The sequence below is a fragment of the Mustelus asterias genome, chromosome 13 (assembly GCF_964213995.1).
Source record: "Mustelus asterias chromosome 13, sMusAst1.hap1.1, whole genome shotgun sequence".
Classification (NCBI taxonomy): Eukaryota; Metazoa; Chordata; class Chondrichthyes; order Carcharhiniformes; family Triakidae; genus Mustelus; species Mustelus asterias.
In genome coordinates, this window is record NC_135813.1 from 1,135,537 (window position 1) to 1,156,985 (window position 21,449).

Here is a 21,449-nt window from a genome sequence, read left to right on the forward strand (position 1 = left end):
TTTACTTTTGCCATTCTTTTTCATTTTATATATTTGTAGAAACTTTGCAGTTGTACCTTTAGGTGCCGAAGGTCCTGAGCTCTGGAATTTCCTCCCTGACCCTCTCCACCTCTCAATTCCCCTTTTTTCCCTCGCTCCTCAAAACCTAACCTGACTCAGCTGATGAAGGAGCGGCGCTCCGAAAGTTCGTGCTACCAAATAAACCTGTTGGACTTTAGCCTGGTGTTGTGAGACTTCTTACTGTGCCCACCCCAGCATCTCCATATCTTAAAACCTAACCTTTTGGTCATCTGTCCTATATTGCTGTAGGTGGCTTGGTGCTAAAGTCTGTGCAACACTCCTGTGAAGCCTCTTGGGATCTGTCACTCTGTTAAAGGTACTACGTAAATACAAGTTGTTGCCTGCAGGATAAACAATTCTCTGAGGAAAGGGTGACTCAAAAAATGCACTTAATGTAAATTCACTGACACACTTGCTACCAAAGAGAGTAAACACCAGGCAAAGATACACAGCTCACAGGGGCTTTGGGCCAGGGAGGGTGGGCTTGTTCTCGGAATCATATTATTACTGCTCATGGGGGTCCAGGAGCGGGGAGGGTCTGGACTCATCCCAACAGCTGCTGCACTGTGTGTTGCAAGAGGATTTTGACACCAGCATTGAAGGAGTTATTGTTCCAAACACTGCAATTTAACTGGAAGAAATCTCATCCAAGAATCAAGTCCGGGTGACATCAATTAGAAAATAATTCAAAGGGAACAGTCACAGAAAGCACTGAAGAGTACGCATATTAAACAGCTTCCTTACAGAGCAGGTATTCCAGAAACAGCGATATAATGAGTTTAGCAAGACACTGAGGCACTGAGACAAGCAAAGCAGCAAGATCCAAGCTTCTACCCGGGTCAGGACACAATCAGCCATTTCCGCTCTTGCAGCAGCTCAGTGGCTAGAGTTAGGCACAGGATCACTGGAGGGAGCCATTGGTATTCAGAGCAATGGGGCTTGGTGAGTTTTGCAGGACGAGGGAGTGAGGCATGTTATAAACATAGAAACTAGCAGCAGGAGGCCATTCAGCCCCTCAAGCTTACTCTACCATTCAATAAGATCATGGCTGATCTGGCTGTGACCTCAACTCCACATTCCTGCCAACCCCCGATAGCCTGTCACTGAATTTGGGAGGGGTAAATTTGGCAGGGGTGCGCTATTGTTTTTGGGGGACTGGTGTTTTTGGGGTGCAGGATTTGGGGGTAGGTTGTTGTTTTCGGGGTGGGGCTGAGATAGGACAGAGTGCATTTTCAGGTTCAGGGAGGTTTTTTGGGGAAGTGCTAGGGGTTTAATCGGGGAGTGTTTATTCAGAGGGTGTTTATTCTGGGGAGGGTGTTGTGTTAATTCAGGGGGGGTTTTTTGTGGGAGGGACGAGGGGTTTATCGGGGAGCGCTTATTCGGGGGTGGGGTGGTGTTTAGGAAGCTCCGCGTGCCGGAGCAGGTTATCTTTACGTTATTCTGAGCTCCTCACACGAGGTTCCAATGGACAGAGATTCTTGGGCAAACACCCAGTGAACCACGACAGCCCCACACCCTGAACCAGCTTCACATTCGATCCATGTCACTGACTGCACACACACTTCACCACACTGTGCTGCCATCTCCATTCCCACAATGGAGAACTTTCAGTTGGTAAAGGCTCGGCCTCACTGCTGTCCTTTAAGCAGGGAATAACGAAATATCAGCGTACCCAAAAGCTGACTGCCTTTCCCTGGTGTCATACAGACCCCACATAGAGCAGAGAACCTTCATCTAGGCCACTGCCCAGTTCACTGATCTCAGTCCAAGCAGAAGCAGAGAAGTCTCAAAGCTGCAGCTGTTCTTGTTGGAGCAACAGGTAATCAGCCAGGGTTCCTGCTCCTGATCCCTGTCCAGTGCTCCCTGGGTTAGAGAGAGACGAGAAATCAGACAGGGTTCCTGCTCCTGGTCACTCTCCAGTGATTGCTACTGGGAATGCTTGTGCATATTGAGTTGCTTAGCTGTGGAAATTGGCCGAGATAAGGTTTGGTTTACATGCTGCCCCCTGGTCAGATACCTCCCTTTCTGGATTCATTCACCAAGTCGAGGCATATATTTTGTCATTCATTCGTGGGACATGGGCGTCGCTGGCTGGCCAGCATTTACTTGCCCATCCCTAGTTGTCCTTGTTTGGATGGCAGTTGAGAGTCAACCACATTGCTGTGGGTATGGAGTCACATGTAGGCCAGACCATGCAAGGATGGCGGATTTCCTTCCCTAAAGGACATTAATCATAGAAACCCTACAGTGCAGAAAGAGGCCATTTGGCCCATCGAGTCTACACCGACCACAATCCCACCCAGGCCCTACCCCCATATCCCTACATATTTACCCACTAATCCCTCTAACCTACGCATCTCAGGACACTAACGGACAATTTTAGCATGGCCAATCAACCTAACCCGCACATCTTTGGACTGTGGGAAGAAACCGGAGCACCCGGAGGAAACCCACGCAGACACGAGGACAATGTGCAAACTCCACACAGACAGTGACCCAAGCCGGGAATCGAACCCAGGTCCCTGGAGCTGTGAAGCAGCAGTGCTAACCACTGTGCTACCGTGCCGCCCTGTGAACCAGATGGGTTTTTCCGACAATCGATAAATGGTTTCATGATCATCGGTAGATTCTTAATTCCAGATTTTAAAAAATTGAATTTATTGAAATCCTGCCATGGCAGGATTCGAACCCGGGTCCCCAGAACATTAGCCGAGCTTCTGGATTAATAGTCTAGCGATAATACTACTGGGCCATTGCCTCCCCCCTTACACAAATGTTGGCAGGGCTAGAACGGTGTAGCTATGAGGAAAGATTGGGTAGGTTGAGTTTATTTTCCTTGGAACAAAGAAGGCTGAGGGGTGACTTAAAAACATAGAAACATAGAAAAACTACAGCACAAATCAGGCCCTTCGGCCCCACAAGTTGAGCTGAACATATCCCTACCTTTTAGGCCTACCTATAACCCATAACCTATAACTATTGAAGTGTACAAAACTGTGAAGGGAAGAGATAGTGGACAGGATAAAATTCTGTAGAATTCTAGAACCAGGGAGCATAGATTCAAGATAAGCGGCAGTAGGTGTAGAGGGGACATGAGGAGGAATATTTTTACACAGAGGGTGGTGGGTGTCTGGAATTCGCTGCCTGAGTTGGTGGTGGAGGCAGAGACCCGAAACTCTTTTAAAAAGTACCTGGATCTGCACCTTAAGCGGTGTGAGCTACAGGGCAATGGGACGGGTGCAGGAAGGTAGGATCAGAAAGGGCACCTGGGTGTCCTCAGGCTTACATGGACAAGATGGACCAAATGGCCTCCCTCTGTGCTGTGACCTTTCTGTGATTCTATATTAGACAACCATCACTACCAGAAACTGTACCTCAATATGGGGCATTGAATGGGTGGGTCACACATGGTGCAGTTAGAAAGGATTATGACTCATTGACGGTGAAAGTAACACTGGTATATTTTCAAGAGGATAGTGAGTGGCTTGGAGGAGAACGTTGCAGGTGGTGCTGTTCCCATGTGTCTGCTGTGGTGGTAGTCAGGGATTTGGAAGGTGCTGTCAAAGAACATCCAGACTTCAAAATACACCATTTCTCTCCATGATCCAGACTAATACTCCCATAAATGTACTGAGGGAATGCCGCACTGTCAGAGGGTCAGTACTGAGGGAGTGCCGCACTGTCAGAGGGTCAGTACTGAGGGAGTGCCGCACTGTCAGAGGGTCAGTACTGAGGGAGTGCCGCACTGTCAGAGGGTCAGTACGGAAGGAGTGCCGCACTGTCAGAGGGTCAGTACTGAGGGAGTGCCGCACTGTCAGATGGTCAGTGCTGAAGGAGTGCCGCACAAGACATTAAAAAGTCCTCCCTGCTCTGAGGTAAATATAAAGTTTCCGTCGGCACAATTGGAAGAGCAATGGGGACTTCTTCCCCGGTGTCCTGTGGCCAATATTCATCCCTCAATCAACATCACCCAGACAGGTTACCCCCATCAGTGTCACATTGATGTTTGTGGGAGCTTGCTGTGCAGAAATTGATTCTGTGTTTCTGCATTACAACAGTTACTGCATTCAGTCTGCTTCTATGGATGGCTGGGAACCTCGCAAACCGACTCTTTGTTTGCCTGCTGAGATGGGGGAGGATAAAATGTTGAAGATTTGAGAGAAATTCAGAAAGAAAACCACACAAAATCCTGGTCACCTGCAGTCAGCCAGGCAACAGACACTCAGATTGTTTCTGAGAAGTGCCTCTTGCAACCTCCCAGCTCCTTCTGACTGGATGGGAATTAGTCTCCACTGGCCTGGAAATGCAGACTTGGAGTAAAGCCCAGAGAAAGGCAGTCACCATCGGATCGGGGGCTCCAATGCTACGTCAGTGAAAACTGATTGTTTCTCGGAGGACAGAAAATGTTTTCAATTAACCAGCATTAAGGTTATTGTATCAGGCAGAGAGAGAGTGAGATCTACATCTCCCCACAGTTACAATCTCCTCCACACCCATTCGCGCCTGTGTGGTATCTCAGGCCCTTGGTAAAAGCAGCCGCCCACCAGCACTGCTCCCGAGGAGCTGGCTGGAACTCTGGGATCCAGCAACTTGCTCCTCTTACTGGAACTGAGGCTGGCAGCTGTGGGCTAAGAGGCTGAATGAGCCTGACTGTGGAGTGACCATCACCCCGAGAGAGAGGGGGTTTCCGCAGAGACACACACACTGGCTGTGAATGGGAAAACCCTACAGACGCCCACTCCCTTCGCTCAGAACCCCTCCCCCAAACACACAGAAACAGCTGTCTGTTGCTGCAATAATCCATTACCTCCAACAGAGTGAAGGGTTTTCTGTTCATTCAGCTGTGTGCAGCACTGTGCAGAGTGCAGGCTCAGTAAACCTGCTCTCAGTCAGAGTTCCATTATGGCCCCAAAACAACATGGACAACAAAACACAACCCCACTGGACTCACCGTTAGTTTGTAAAGTGGAAGGAATAATTAAAGAAAATTCAACAGCATTTCTCTCTAGATTAGCGAGACTTCATTATCACAGATTTACATGTCATATACACACAAACAGGCCATTCAGCCCATCATCTCTCTGCTGATGTTTATGCTTCCTCTCGCCCTTCCGCCCAGTGAAACTCCCAATCGACACTTTTCACCTCAACCACTCCTTGTGGGAGCGAGTTCCACATTTTCACCACTCCCTGGGTAAAGAGGTTTCTCCTGAATTACTAACTGGATTTATTAGAGACTACATTTTACAGTCTCCATTAGCCTCAGCCTCCTATTCAATGACACACGCACACTGTTGTGGACCACTCCACCTCTACGTGATCACACTCACTGCACAGTACTCCTGGCTGGGGATCATTTGCTGGCTTTCAGCAGATTGCCACCTGCAGAGCATTGGAAATGGGTCAGTGTCTGTTCAGCCGCAAAGCAATTACCCTGACAGTGTGTCGCACCACATTTTACAGCTCCCTATATTTAGTTTCAGTCACAGAACTGAATAAAAGATTGCAAGGACATGTCCAGTTCCATTACAGAGAAACAGGGACATTCACATTCCATAGTCGCCCACTCCATCTCCAGGATATACCCTTTCCTCCAAGCTGTACGGAGATCTCTTTTAAAGCTACACTCCACTGGGAGAGACTGGAGCGGTCACTTTAGCCTTGCCCAAGAACTCTCCTCCCTCGCTCACACTCAGTCTCTCTGCCCACAGCTGTATCTCAGCCAGGAAGATGGGGGGAGGGATAGTCACTAAGACAACAGCTGCCCCTCTCTCTCGCTGAGGCAGCAGTGAAACTCCCAAATCTCACGGGTGTGGCATCCAGTATCCCGTGCTTGTCCCGTGAGAGGCTTGGGACTGAGGACCAGCAGACAATTCAACTGTAAAAGCTATCATAGCTGGAGCCTGTTACCAGCTAAAAGGTTACTGAGTCCCAAGAGTCAAATTAATCAATAGCCCTTCCGGTGCTCAAACAATACGGTTATTGGGAGGCGGGGGGGGGACGGGGTTTAAACCTGAGCTGTAAAGGACAGTCCCTCTCCCTCCCTCCCTCGCTGCCCCCACTGGTAGATTTCTGCCGATTCCCATGCTACCACATCTCATCCATCAACAGAATAACAAGGACCAGCAGAGCCCTGAAGGGACAGTGTTAAAGAAACAGTATGTCCTAGGTAGTGAGCCTGAGTACCAGTTTGATACAGCTTCACTCTAATAAAAATAACAAAATCATTTCCAATCAGTGTCAATGGGTCAGAAGCTGTTTCCAAGAGTTGTGAAAATCCTGCAGCAACTTAGCACCAACACACAGTTACTGGGCTGTTTACACCTGTCACTCAACCAGAGGCTATTAATGATGTAGAGAGAGAATGCACTCCCTCACCATCCCTCCCCACCCCACCCACCTCCCTGCTCCTCACCCCTCAATTCCCATTACAGACACGCCCACCCAGAGGTCGCTCCCGGCCTCTCCCCCGCCCTTCCCCCTCCCCTTCACACCATTCAATTAGTAAAGGAAGCGGTTTATTTGCTGAAGGGGTCAGAGGATTAAGAGCATTCAAATCATGCAAGATGTGGACTTCCCAAAGGGGAAGACAAGACGAGATTAAATTCAAAACAGCAATTTCAAATCTCAGCAAGGAATTCTGCCAACTTCCAGCTTCACAGAACGTCAACACAATGTTGGCCCGAGGCCAGGAATCATTCCAAATTACAGCCACCCCCTCAACACAGCACACCACGGAGGGAGACACACAGGTCCTCCACACAGACATTCTTCCCAGCTCCCAGTGCTGGTTAACAACCACTCACTGGAGGGGAGGTCATTCTCTGGGTGAACAAACACAAATCAACTGAGGCACCCCGAATTCCATCGACTCCAGAGTCTGCGCCATTGTAAATGAACATGGAGATTATTGAACGTTACAGGAGAATATTAGCACTTACCTTCCCAAAGTCCCTCACATCAAACAAGTCAAACGGGTCAAAGAGCTCACTGTTCCTCATTCCAAATTTATCATGACAAACTTTCAGGAATGTTCGGATGTTCTTCAAGCACAAAAACTACAATCAAAAGGGAAAGAAACAAAAAACTGTTCAAAGAAAAGATTCACTGATTAAGGCCAACAAGACTGATTGCAGTTGCTGCAACGGGTATGGGGGCAGTATATCGCAGGGTACACGGACAGGGGGGGCAATGGGTATGGGGCAGTATATCCCAGGGTACACGGACAGGGGGGGCAATGGGTGTGGGGCAATATATCGCAGGGTACACGGGGAGGGGCAATGGGTATGGGGCAGTATATCCCAGGGACATGGGGAGGGGCAATGGGTATGGGGGCAGTATATCCCAGGGTACACGGACGGGGGGGGCAATGGGTATGGGGCAGTATATCCCAGGGTACACGGACAGGGGGGGCAATGGGTATGGGGCAGTATATCCCAGGGTACACGGACAGGGGGGGCAATGGGTATGGGGCAGTATATCCCAGGGTACACGGACGGGGGGGGCAATGGGTATGGGGCAGTATATCCCAGGGTACACGGACAGGGGGGGCAATGGGTATGGGGCAGTATATCCCAGGGTACACGGACGGGGGGGGCAATGGGTATGGGGCAGTATATCCCAGGGTACACGGACAGGGGGGGGCAATGGGTATGGGGCAGTATATCCCAGGGTACACGGACAGGGGGGGCAATGGGTATGGGGCAATATATCGCAGGATACATGGACAGGGGGGGCAATGGGTATGGGGCAGTATATCCCAGGGACACAGGGAGGGGCAATGGGTATGGGGCAGTATATCCCAGGGTACACGGAGAGAGGGAGCAATGTGCATGGGGCAGTATATCCCAGGGACACGGGGAGGGGGAGGGGCAATGCGTATGGGGACAGTATATCCCAGGGACACGGGGAGGGGGAGGGGGAGGGGCAATGCTTATGGGGGCAGTATATCCCAGGGTCATGGTGAGGGGGGGCAATGGGTAAAGAAACATAGAACAGTACAGCACAGTACAGGCCCTTCGGCCCTCGATGTTGTGCCGAGCTTTGTCCGAAACCAAGATCAAGCTCCCCATCATCCTGGTGTGCTGCATGTGCCTATCCAATAACCGCTTGAAAGTTCCTCAAGTGTCCGACTCCACTATCAAAGCAGGCAGTCCATTCCACACCCCAACCACTCTCTGAGTAAAGAACCTTCCTCGGACATCCTTCCTGTATCTCCCACCATGAACCTTATAGTTATGCCCCCGAGTAACAGCTACATCCACCCGAGGAAATAGTCTCTGAACGTCCACTCTGTCTATCCCCCTCATCATCTTATAAACCTCTATTAAGTCGCCTCTCATCCTCCTCTGCTCCAAAGAGAAAAGTCCTAGCTCCCTCAACCTTTCCTCATAAGACCTACCTTCCAAACCAGGCAGCATCCTGGTAAATCTCCTTTGCACTCTTTCCAGCGCTTCCACATCCTTCTTATAGTGAGGTGACCAGAACTGCACACAATACTCCAAATGTGGTTTCATCAAGGTCCTGTACAGTTGCAGCATAACCCCATGGCTCTTTAACAGGGGGTTTGAGTTTATAAACGCTAACACACTATAGGCCTTCTTCACGGCTCTATCCACTTGAGTGGCAACCTTCAGAGATCTGTGGATATGAACCTCAAGGTCTCTCTGTTCCTCCACATTCCTCAGAACCCTGCCGTTGACCCTGTAATCCGCATTCAAATTTGTCCTACCAAAATGAATCACCTCGCACTTATCAAGGTTAAACACCATCTGCCATTTTTCAGCCCAGCCCTGCATCCTATCTATGTCTCTTTGCAGCCTACAACAGCCCTCCACCTCATCCACTACTCCACCAATCTTGGTGTCATCAGCAAATTTACTGACCCACCCCTCAGCCCCCTCCTCCAAGTCATTGATAAAAATCACAAATAGCAGAGGACCAAGCACTGATCCCTGTGGTACACCGCTGGTAACTGGTCTCCAGCCTGAAAATTTTCCATCCACCACCACCCTCTGTCTTCTATGAGATAGCCAGTTACTTATCCAATCAGCCAAATTTCCCTCTATCCTACACCTCCTTACTTTCTGGGGCAGTATATCCCAGGGTACATGGAGAGGGGGGGGGGGGCAATGGGCATGGGGGCAATATATCCTAGGGTACACGGGACGGGGGGTACAACAAGAATTTGGACAGTATTGCTCAGGGGTAGAAGCGGAGAGCTGAGATTGGGAGCGGGTGAATGATGGCGCTGGCCCCGTAGGAGTGATTTAAGACAACAGTCTCTCTGTTCTTGTCAGCCCAAAGTGATGAGTGAGCTGCCCCACAATCACAGTGCGTGATCATAAAACTACCTCGAGGAATAAAGATATAATCAACATAAACTGACAAATATTCTGGGGAATACTCACATAATCAAATCGAAAATCGATGAAAGACTCCATCACACTAGTACTGTACCCCAGTGTTATACAGCGACAGACCCATCTTCACCAGTACTGTACCCCAGTGTTATACAGTGACAGACCTGTCCCCACCAGTACTGTACCCCAGTGTTATACAGTAACAGACCCGTCCCCACCAGGACTGTGCCCCAGTGTTATACAGCGACAGACCCATCTTCACCAGTACTGTGCCCCAGTGTTATACAGCGACAGACCCATCCCCACCAGTACTGTACCCCAGTGTTATACAGCGACAGACCCATCTTCACCAGTACTGTACCCCAGTGTTATACAGCGACAGACCCATCTTCACCAGTACTGTACCCCAGTGTTATACAGCGACAGACCCATCTTCACCAGTACTGTACCCCAGTGTTATACAGTGACAGACCCATCTTCACCATACTGTGCCCCAGTGTTATACAGCGACAGACCCATCTTCACCAGTACTGTGCCCCAGTGTTATACAGTGACAGACCCGTCCCCACCAGCACTGTGCCCCAGTGTTATACAGTAACAGACCCGTCCCCACCAGTACTGTGCCCCAGTGTTATACAGCGACAGACCCATCCCCACCAGTACTGTACCCCAGTGTTATACAGCGACAGACCCATCTTCACCAGTACTGTGCCCCAGTGTTATACAGCGACAGACCCATCCCCACCAGTACTGTACCCCAGTGTTATACAGCGACAGACCCATCTTCACCAGTACTGTACCCCAGTGTTATACAGCGACAGACCCATCTTCACCAGTACTGTACCCCAGTGTTATACAGCGACAGACCCATCTTCACCAGTACTGTGCCCCAGTGTTATACAGCGACAGACCCATCTTCACCAGTACTGTACCCCAGTGTTATACAGTGACAGACCCATCTTCACCAGTACTGTACCCCAGTAAGTGTCAGTGTGTGTGGGACCCGTACCCCAGTGAGAGTCAGTGTGTGTGAGACCCGTACCCCAGTGAGAACATAGAACATTACAGCGCAGTACAGGCCCTTCGGCCCTCGATGTTGTGCCGACCAGTGAAACCAATCTAAAGCCCCTCTAATCTACACTATTCCAATATCATCCATATGTTTATCCAATGACCATTTAAATGCCCTTAATGTTAGCGAGTCCACTACTGCTGCAGGCAGGGCATTCCACGCCCTTACTACTCTGAGTAAAGAACCTACCTCTAACATCTGTCCTATATCTATCACTCCTCAATTTAAAGCTATGTCCCCTCGTGCTAGCTATCACCAGCCGAGGAAAAAGGCTCTCACTATCCACCCTATCTAATCCTCTGATCATCTTGTACCCCAGTGAGAGTCAGTGTGTGTGGGACCCATACCCCAGTGAGAGTCAGTGTGTGTGGAACCCGTACCCCAGTGAGAGTCAGTGTGTGTGGGACCCGTACCCCAGTGAGAGTCAGTGTGTGTGGAACCCATACCCCAGTGAGAGTCAGTGTGTGTGGGACCCGTACCCCAGTGAGAGTCAGTGTGTGTGGGACCCGTACCCCAGTGAGAGTCAGTGTGTGTGGAACCCATACCCCAGTGAGAGTCTGTGTGTGTGGGACCCGTACCCCAGTGAGAGACAGTGTGTGTGGGACCCGTACCCCAGTGAGAGTCAGTGTGTGTGGGACCCGTACCCCAGTGAGAGTCAGTGTGTGTGGAACCCGTACCCCAGTGAGAGTCAGTGTGTGTGGGACCCGTACCCCAGTGAGAGTCAGTGTGTGTGGAACCCGTACCCCAGTGAGAGTCAGTGTGTGTGTGTTATCTGATGCACACAGTGTCTGAACAGTGCACTTGGGCTGTAAATGCTGATTGTGCAGCTGTATGGAAAGCGAGGATCTGCTGCTATGTCACAGAAAGGACGGTGATGTGTTATGGCCGGAGAGACATTTGCAGATAATAAATTTCACCCAACATATCTCATACTCAGCAATACAGTTGAGGCCAGAATGGAATCGACTTCTACGGTAGGATTGTTCAAATGAGGGTTTAGCTTCATTAACCATCAGTGTGTTCCATATGGAATACTGCAGGGTATTCACATGGCTTTCTCACTGCTCAATCAACTCTGCAGCAGAGTCAACACCAAGTGTAAAATATTCTCATTCCATCGTTACAGGACCAGAAATATCCAAACTGACCCACTTGGCCAATATCCCGAAGTGATCAGATACATCGTCTGACAAGGAAGCTGGAGACTCGGACTGAAGCTTCACACTTCCTTTCATGTTATTTCCCTCTGCTGGCATCTTGCATGTTCTGACTGAAATTATATCCTTCCATGTTTTATTCACGTAACATTTGCTATGTGAATCGTGGCTCGAGTCCCGTGTGCGGTACAAACATTAGCCCGGGCTCTGACCAAAAGATTACCTACACTCGAAACGTTAGCTCTGTTCTCTCTCCATTGATGCTGTCTGACCTGCTGAGATTTTGCAGCACATTCTGCTTTTGATTAGCAGGGGCTCGTTTGATATCCTGCTTCTGTGCTATTCGTTTTATCGACATGAATTATACTACAGCACTGTCCACTGCTTAATGGCTGAAGGTTCAGTGCTTTCTCTGCAATGGCTTGTGAAATTATCTTCACTGGCCCTGAGAAACACACAGCGACCAGAACATGACAACGTCATTCTGATCTGGTAATATTTGGAATCAGAAAAATTACAGAATAGAAGGAAGCCATTCAGCCCATCGTACCCATGCTAGTTCTTTAAAAGAGCAGGTGGCAATTAATCAAACTCCCAGTGCTGTTTCCCCACAGCTGGTTTCCCCAATTCCACTGGGAATATCATCCTGCCTAAACACATGGCGAATTGGAGCAATCAGCTGGAGGAAACACTCAGGCACTGAGTGGCTCACACACAGACCAATCAGCAACTGAGGCATCAGCAACTGATTCAAGCTTCAGTACAGTGCTGAGGGAGTGCCGCACTGTCAGAGGGTCAGTGCTGAGGGAGTGCCGCACTGTCAGAGGGTCAGTGCTGAGGGAGTGCCGCACTGTCAGAGGGTCAGTGCTGAGGGAGTGCCGCACTGTCAGAGGGTCAGTGCTGAGGGAGTGCCGCACTGTCAGAGGGTCAGTGCTGAGGGAGTGCCGCACTGTCAGAGGGTCAGTGCTGAGGGAGTGCCGCACTGTCAGAGGGTCAGTGCTGAGGGAGTGCCGCACTGTCAGAGGGTCAGTGCTGAGGGAGTGCCGCACTGTCAGAGGGTCAGTGCTGAGGGAGTGCCGCACTGTCAGAGGGTCAGTGCTGAGGGAGTGCCGCACTGTCAGGGGGTCAGTGCTGAGGGAGTGCCGCACTGTCAGGGGGTCAGTGCTGAGGGAGTGCCGCACTGTCAGGGGGTCAGTGCTGAGGGAGTGCCGCACTGGCAGAGGGTCAGTACTGAGGGAGTGCCGCACTGGCAGAGAGTCAGTACTGAGGGAGTGCCGCACTGTCAGAGGGTCAGTGCTGAGAGAGTGCCGCACTGTCAGAGGGTCAGTACTGAGGGAGTGCCGCACTGTCAAGGGGTCAGTACTGAGGGAGTGCCGCACTGTCAGAGGGTCAGTGCTGAGGGAGTGCCGCACTGGCAGAGGGTCAGTACTGAGGGAGTGCCGCACTATCAGAGGGTCCCATAACCTGATCAGCTCTGTACGGACCTACACTGGCTCATCATCAATAGTTGAATATTAAAAATCTCATCCCTGGCTTCTGTAATCTCCTTCACTACCAAACCCACAGAGAACTCTGCGCTCTTCCAATTCTGGTACCCGAGTATCTCTGATTTTAATTGCTCCACTGGCAGCCAGTGGCCAGCTCAGGACATTGCAGACAGGTGCAGCTGGACATGATGACAGTACAGAAATGTCAGATGGCCTTTGCAGTGTGTTAATGAAATCCATGGCACTGCAATATTGAGAGATTCTGTTTGTGATTCTTCATTCAAAGCACATAAACAAACTGCAGGCGAGAGTGTAAATGTACACCTACAGCTGAATGAACTGGGACAATCGGCCCATTCAGAAGCTGCAAAGTGGCAGAGCCACACGGGAGTGTGTGCTCCAAGCACGGTCAGATCACCACAATGCCCGTCACCTCTCCCTCGTCATCAGCCAAGGCAAATCACACTGATAGGGGGAAGGTCAGTGCAGTCAGTGAAACGCCTGCTTCTGTCACCTTTATCGTCAACCAAAGGAAAAGGCCATTCCCGCGGCTTACCTCTTCACCTTGGGAGCTACAACTCCAGTCTGGGTAAAGCAACAGGCTTAAAACTCCCGCTGACCTCCTCTCACTGAGTGAGCCTCCATTCACTCAATAAAGGCAGCTCCACAAAGCCCCCGGGGAGTGGAGATCTACTGCTGATCCCCTACGGCCATTATAACATCCCTCCCCACTTCAGTCTGCATCTCTCCCAGCTCCCCCACTGTGAGGAAGTCCTTACTGTCGCTCAGCACTCGGTCGGAGGTCCACTGATGGCAGTGTTGGGTCAAGCAATGTAAAATGATTGAGGGAACGTCTCAGGGTTACCGAAGCAGGTCGCTCCAGGTTCACCATCAGCCCAGGCCCCACTTCTTCAGCCTCCACCTCAGAGTCCGTACCTTCACTATCCAGAGAGGCTGATGCAGAGTCAACTTCAAGCGAAGGGCAGCACGGTGGCACAGCAGTTAGCACTGCTGCCTCACACAGCACCAGGGACACGGGTTAGATTCTGGCCTTGGGTGACTGTCTGGATGCAGTTTGCACATTCTCCCCCATCTCTCCTCCAGGTGCCCCAGTTTCCTCCCACAGTCCAAAGATGTTCAGGTTAGGTGGATTGGCTATGCTAATTTGCCCCTTAGATGAGTATGTTTTGGTGGATTGGCCACGGTAAATGTGCAGGATTATGGAGATAGGGTGGAGGAGGAGGGCGGGGGGTGGGGGTGGCGGGGGGGGGGGGGGGGGGGCACATTCGTAACTGGAGAAGACGTGGAGCCCATGCGGTGCACCTCCAACCACCTAAAGTGTGCATTAACCATGATTTAAAACATGGAATCCATAAAGGGGCACGCAAAGTCCACATGTTCACGCACCTATGGCCTGTCAGTCCACTCCCATTAGTGTAGGGAGGCTGAGGGTGGGAGATTTTGATTTTTCTGGTGCAGGTCACATTGCTTTACCAAGTCTGTGATGTCAGAGTCAAGACTGGGCCACCAGATGGAACTCCTGGCCAGCTCCTTCGTTTCTGAGACTCCCGGGTGGCCACTATGTTGTTCCATTAATATTGGAAGTCATCCTGGGAGTGGAACAATTACTTGGGACTCTCAAAAGAATGATTCCATCCTCAACACTGCATTCAGCTTTCTTAATGAGGTCAGGTTTCAGTTCTGAGAGTTGTCCCTGGAATCCGCCTATAGGATCACGTGCCTTATTTTGGATAATGCTGGATCTTTTTGGGTCTAGGCTTTAATCTGCCTTGCTGACATTGGCAAGGTCTCCAAAAGTTCAGAGTCATCACCACATCTTCCAATGCTGCTAAAGGAGCCAGGCTTGTGGGCAACAGGAAGCGACTCAGTGCATCAGCATTAGTTATCCGGGTTCCAGAGCAGTGTTCCAGAAGATATTAGTCGGCCACCAATAACAAGGCCCAGCATTGTATCTGAGCAGAGGTGATGGGGGGGAATTGTCTTGCCCTCTTTGAAGAGGCCCAGCAAGGGTTTATGGTCAGTAACCATAAAAAACTGTCGACACCATAGACATATTGACGGAACTTCCTCACACCAAATACAACCAGCCACCCTTCCTTCTCAATGTGAGAATATCATCGCTCTGCATCTGAAAGGGTCCAGGAGGCAAACACGATGGACTTTTCCATTCCGTCTTTCCAGCAATGTCACAGCACCGCACCAACCCCGTGCGGGGAAACGTCACAAGTTAACACAAGTTCTTTCTTAGGGTCAGAATGGGCCAGTAAGTTAGATGAGAATAACTGAAGTTTAGCTTTAGAAAGATCCTCTGCCTGCAGAGCTCCCCAGCCCCATCTCTGATATTTCCGTAGTACGGTAAGCAAGGGGCCAGCATAGAACCCAAATTCAGAGAAATTTTCCATAATAATTGACGAATCCCAAGAAGGATTTTAACTCCATGGTGTTCTTTGGGATTGGTGCTTCCTTGATGGCCTTTACCTATCCTCTCCTGGATGGAACCCCTTGTCATCTACTCGCTAGCCCAAATAGGTTACTTTGGCCGCTTGGAAAATGCATTTCTCCCTCTTTAAGTGAACTCCTGCTCTGGAAAATCTCTGCAAGACTTCTTCTAGGTTGGCCGGGTATTCCTGTTCTGAAGCCCCCATGACCAGGAGGTCATCTAAGTTTGCTGTTACCTTGGGTAGTCCTTAAAGGATGCTCTCCAAAACTCTTTGAAAAATGGCAGATGCTGACGAGGCCCCAAAGGGCAAACGGGTATACTCACCCTTACGGGTGTTGATTTTCACATGTTTCCTGGAGGACTCGTCCAGTTCAAGCTGAAGGTAGGCATGGCTCATGTCCAACGTGGAGAACGTCTTGCTGCCTGTTACCGTGCTTACTGTACAAATCTTCAAGCCAGAATCAATCTATTGAGCTTGTAGACCCAATTGACTGTTAGTTTATAGTCCCCACAAAGACAAACTGATTTGCTGGGCTTAAGAAAGGGACGACAGGCGTGGCCCATTCTGCAAATTGCACAGGCCTTATTATATCCCAGCTTTCAAAGTGCTCTCGTTCAGCTTCCACCTTCTCCAGTCGAAGGAACTGGTCTAGCTCTGAAGTGCCGAGGTATAACGTCAGGGTCAATGTAGATCTTGACCTTGGCTCTCCTGAAAAGTCCAGGCTATCCACTGATAGCTTCGTACAGTCTCCCCAGCCTAAACTGAAGATTTCCAACCAGTCCAGCGGAATCTGCTGGAGCCAATCTCTCCCTATAAGGCTGGGTCCATGCCCCCTTACAACGAGTTAAACAAGCTGATTATTGCCTATAGGTTACTGGGGCCATTGTGGTGCCTTTTATTTGTAAAGGTTCCTCCATGTAGGTGGCTAGTCTGGTCTTCGTATCTTCCAACCTCAGGAGTCGGATGCCTGATTGGAGGTGCTTACACGTCTGTTCTACGTTAACAGAGACTGTGGCTCCCGTGTCCACTTCAATGGAAAGGTCATTCACCAGTAATTCCACCACTATTGGGGAAACTTTCACTGTTACAATACAATTTAGTTGTAGTGCCTGCGTCTCTGCGAGATATCTGCATGGTACACCCATGGTACCAGCCTCGGCTTTCTTTCTAGGCAGCACACGTGTTGCCTCTTTCTGAAACTTCACCGTTGCTGTGTCCTTTGACAGTGCTTTCAATAATCCATCATCTGGCAACTGCACATTTCTGGAGTATGTTTTCTAATACCCTTGGAGTTGTCACTGTCCTGTGTTGACTGTCCAGTGGTAACATTCGGGTTCCAATATTGAAAGGGGCTCTTTAACACCTGATTTACACAAGCACTCTCCATTGAGACTGATTACACTAATGGGAAGACATTGCTACCTGAAGCTTCCTGGAGTTCCTAAGCCCCTTTTTCTGCCTTCTCAAATGACAAGGCAATTTCAACAGCTCTTTTAAATTGTGTTCTACCAATACCTTCCTTTGGATGGTTAGGTCAATTATGCCATATACCAAACTGTCTCGCAACCTTTCATTAAGAAATGGTCCAAATTTGCAGTATTCATCTAATCCTGCAACTTAGCCAAGAACTCAGTGACAGATTCCTTTCTCCTTCGATTTGATTTGTTATTGTCACATGTATTAGTATACAGTGAAAAGTATTGTTTCTCGCGCACTATACAAAGCATACCGTTCATAGAGAAGGAAAGGTGAGAGTCCAGAATGTAGTGTTACAGTCATAGCTAGGGTGTAGAGAAAGATCAACATAATACAAGGTAGATCCATTCAAAAGTCCGACAGCAGCAGGGAAGAAGCTGTTCTCGAGTCGGTTGGTACGTGACCTCAGACTTTTGTATCTTTTTTCCAACGGAAGGCGGCAGAAGAGAGAATGGCCGGGGTGCGTGGGGTCCTTGGCTTTGCTGGCTGCCTTTCTGAGGCAGCGGGAAGCGTAGACAGTACCACTGGGTGGGAGGTTGGTTTGAGTGATGGACTGGGCTGGGCTTCGTTCAAGACCCTTTTTAGTTTCTGGCGGTTTTGGACAGAGCAGGAGCCCATACCAAGCTATAAATTATAAATGACCTGGATGAGGAAGTGGAAGGATGGGTTGGCAAGTTTGCTGATGACACAAAGGTTGGAGGTGTTGTGGATAGTGTAGAGGGATGTCAGCAGTTGCAACGAGACGTAGATAAGATGCAAGACTGGGCGGAGAAGTGGCAGATGGACTTCAACCCAGATAAGTGTGTGGTGGTTCATTTTGGCAGGTCGAATAGGATGAAAGAATATAATATTAAGGGTAAGACGCTCAGCAGTGTGGAAGATCAGAAGGATCTTGGGGTCCGGGTTCATAGGACGCTCAAAGCAGCGTCGCAGGTGGAGGCTGTGGTTAAGAAGGCGTATGGAATACTGGCTTTCATCAATAGAGGAATTGAGTTTAGAAATCGGGAGATAATGCTGCAGCTGTATAGGACCCTGGTCAGACCCCACCTGGAGTACTGTGCCCAGTTCTGGTCGCCTCATTACAGAAAGGATGTGGAAGCCATAGAAAAGGTGCAGAGGAGATTTACAAGGATGTTGCCTGGATTAGGTGGCATGCCTTATGAGGATTGGTTGAGAGAGCTAGCTCTTTTCTCCTTAGAGAAATGGGCTGAAATGGTTGCCACAAGAGGTCACAGGTTTAGGGTGCTGGGGAGTAGATACAGAGGAGATGTTAGGGGTAAGTTTTTCACTCAGAGGGTGGTGGGTGCGTGGAATCGGCTGCCGGTAGTGGTGGTGGAGGCGGATTCGATAGGGTCTTTTAAGAGACTTTTGGATAAGTTCATGGAAGTTAGTAAGATAGAGGGTTATAGGTAAGCCTAGTAGGTAGGGACATGTTCGGCACAACTTGTGGGCCGAAGGGCCTGTTTGTGCTGTAGGTTTTCTATGTTCTAAAAAGAATGCTTTCAATGGTACATCTGTAAACGTTGGTGAGAATTGTAGCTGACATGCCAAATTTCCTTAGCCTCCTGAGAAAGTAGAGGCGTTGGTGGGCTTTCTTAACTATAGCATCGGTGTGGAAGAACTAGGACAGGTTGTTGGTGATCTGGACACCTAAAAACTTGAAGCTCGCGACCAATTCCACTTTATTCCCGTTGATGTAGACAGGGACATGTTCTCCTCTACGCTTCCTGAAGTTGATGAATATCAGGATTCCACAAGAATTCTCCCTGTCAGGTTGGAGTGGTATCTGTTGAAAATTACAGGGGGCTTCAGGATGTGTTGGAGCAACGCCGCACGCGCTCAGCGTGTTGGAGCAATGTCGCACCCGCTCAGCGTGTTGGAGCAATGCTGCACGCGCTCAGCGTGTTGGAGCTACGCCGCACGCGCTCAGCGTGTTGGAGCTACGCCGCACGCGCTCAGCGTGTTGGAGCTACGCCGCACCCGCTCAGCGTGTTGGAGCAATGCTGCACGCGCTCAGCGTGTTGGAGCTACGCCGCATGCGCTCAGCGTGTTGGAGCAATGCCGCACGCGCTCAGCGTGTTGGAGCAAAGCCGCACGCGCTCAGCGTGTTGGAGCAATGCCGCACGCGCTCAGCGTGTTGGAGCAATGCCGCACGCGCTCAGCGTGTTGGAGCAATGCCGCACGCGCTCAGCGTGTTGGAGCAATGCCGCACGCGCTCAGCGTGTTGGAGCAATGCCGCACGCGCTCAGCGTGTTGGAGCAATGCCGCACCCGCTCAGCGTGTTGGAGCAACGCCGCACCCGCTCAGCGTGTTGGAGCAACGCCGCACCCGCTCAGCGTGTTGGAGCAACGCCGCACCCGCTCAGCGTGTTGGAGCAACGCCGCACCCGCTCAGCGTGTTGGAGCAACGCCGCACCCGCTCAGCGTGTTGGAGCAACGCCGCACCCGCTCAGCGTGTTGGAGCAACGCCGCACCCGCTCAGCGTGTTGGAGCTACGCCGCACCCGCTCAGCGTGTTGGAGCTACGCCGCACCCGCTCAGCGTGTTGGAGCTACGCCGCACCCGCTCAGCGTGTTGGAGCAATGCCGCACCCGCTCAGCGTGTTGGAGCAATGCCGCACGCGCTCAGCGTGTTGGAGCAATGCCGCACGCGCTCAGTGTGTTGGAGCTACGCCGCACGCGCTCAGCGTGTTGGAGCTACGCCGCACGCGCTCAGCGTGTTGGAGCTACGCCGCACATGCTCAGCGTGTTGGAGCAATGCCGCACGTGCTCAGCGTGTTGGAGCAATGCCGCACGTGCTCAGCGTGTTGGAGCAATGCCGCACGTGCTCAGCGTGTTGGAGCAATGCCGCACGCGCTCAGCGTGTTGTGCCCTGTCTTCCCCAGTCGTGTCATCAGGCTTGAGTTTCCCAAAAGATGCATTCTGGCTTTTTCTCACTGGAGAAGATTCTTGACTTTAAGGTTGTCCGGAAGGAAGGACAGAGGAAAAATCATGTGTTTCTCTCCATCGCCAACGTAGTAATTCAGCCAAACGCCAGTTTCCCATCGTCAACACCCTTTACTGTGCACCAAAGGAAAGGAAAGGAAAGCCTGCCACTTACGGTCGGGGAATTCACCTCGGCAGATACAACCCCAGTCTGGGTAAAGTAACAGGCTTAAAAACCACTGCTGACCGCTTCCCATTGGGCGAGTCTCAGCTTGCACCCCACAATGCCCACGGGGGATCTACTGATGATCCCCTGTGGCCATCGTAACAGTCAGGTATATGGTGTTGGAATGCTGATCAGCCACGAGCTTACTGAATGTTGGAAGAGGCTCAAAGAACTAAAATCATAGAATTGTTACAGAGCAGGAGGCCATTCGGCCCATCATGTCTGCACCAGCTCTCCAAACAAGCATCATGACTTAGTGCCATTCCCCTGCCCTTTCCCCGTCCCCTGCACATTGTTTCTATTCAAATAATCATCTAACATCTTTTGGAATGCCTCGATTGAACCTCCCTCCACCAAACTTCGAGGCAGAACATTCCAGATTTGATCACAAAGCTTTTTCTCACATTACATTTGATTATTTTACAAATCACTTGAAATCCGTGACCTCTCATTCTTGATCCTTTTACAGGTGGTCGACCCACAGAGCAGAGGAGGCTGGGTACATGCATAGTTTTAAGGCAGAGGTAGACAGATTCTAGATTAAGAGAGTCAAAGGTTATCAGGAGTACAAAGAACAAAGAACAACACAGCACAGGAACAGGCCCTTCGGCCCTCCAAGCCCGTGCCGCTCGTTGGTCCAAACTAGACCATTCTTTTGTATCCCTCCATTCCCACTCCGTTCATGTGGCTATCTAGATAAGTCTTAAACGTTCCCAGTGTGTCCGCCTCCACCACCTTGCCCGGCAGCGCATTCCAGGCCCCCACCACCCTCTGTGTAAAATACGTCCTTCTGATATCCATGTTAAACCTCCCCCCCTTCACCTTGAACCTATGACCCCTCGTGAACGTCACCACCGACCTGGGAAAAAGCTTCCCACCGTTCACCCCATCTATGCCTTTCATAATTTTATACACCTCTATTAGGTCACTCCTCATCCTCCGTCTTTCCAGGGAGAACAACCCCAGTTTACCCAATCTCTCCTCATAACTAAGCCCTTCCATACCAGGCAACATCCTGGTAAACCTCCTCTGTACTCTCTCCAAAGCCTCCATGTCCTTCTGGTAGTGTGGCGACCAGAACTGGACGCAGTATTCCAAATGCGGCCGAACCAACGTTCCATACAACTGCAACATCAGACCCCAACTTTTATACTCTATGCCCCGTCCTATAAAGGCAAGCATGCCATATGCCTTATTCACTACCTTCTCCACCTGTGACGTCACC

General features: G+C 50.3%; 1 protein-coding gene across 4 annotated transcripts in view; it reads right to left on the minus strand.

Moving 5' to 3' along the window:
* The window catches only part of vav2 (vav 2 guanine nucleotide exchange factor), a 230,026-nt gene that overhangs the window by 181,924 nt on the left and 26,653 nt on the right, over positions 1 to 21,449 (minus strand). For all 4 annotated transcript variants that reach the window (XR_013499320.1, XM_078226123.1, XM_078226125.1 and 1 more), the window contains exon 2: positions 7,002 to 7,118. Coding sequence is in view for 3 of the 4 variants with exons in the window: in XM_078226123.1 (XP_078082249.1) it covers positions 7,002 to 7,118 (117 nt within the window). In the remaining variant the exon portion in view is untranslated. The remainder of the gene's footprint in view (positions 1 to 7,001; positions 7,119 to 21,449) is intronic.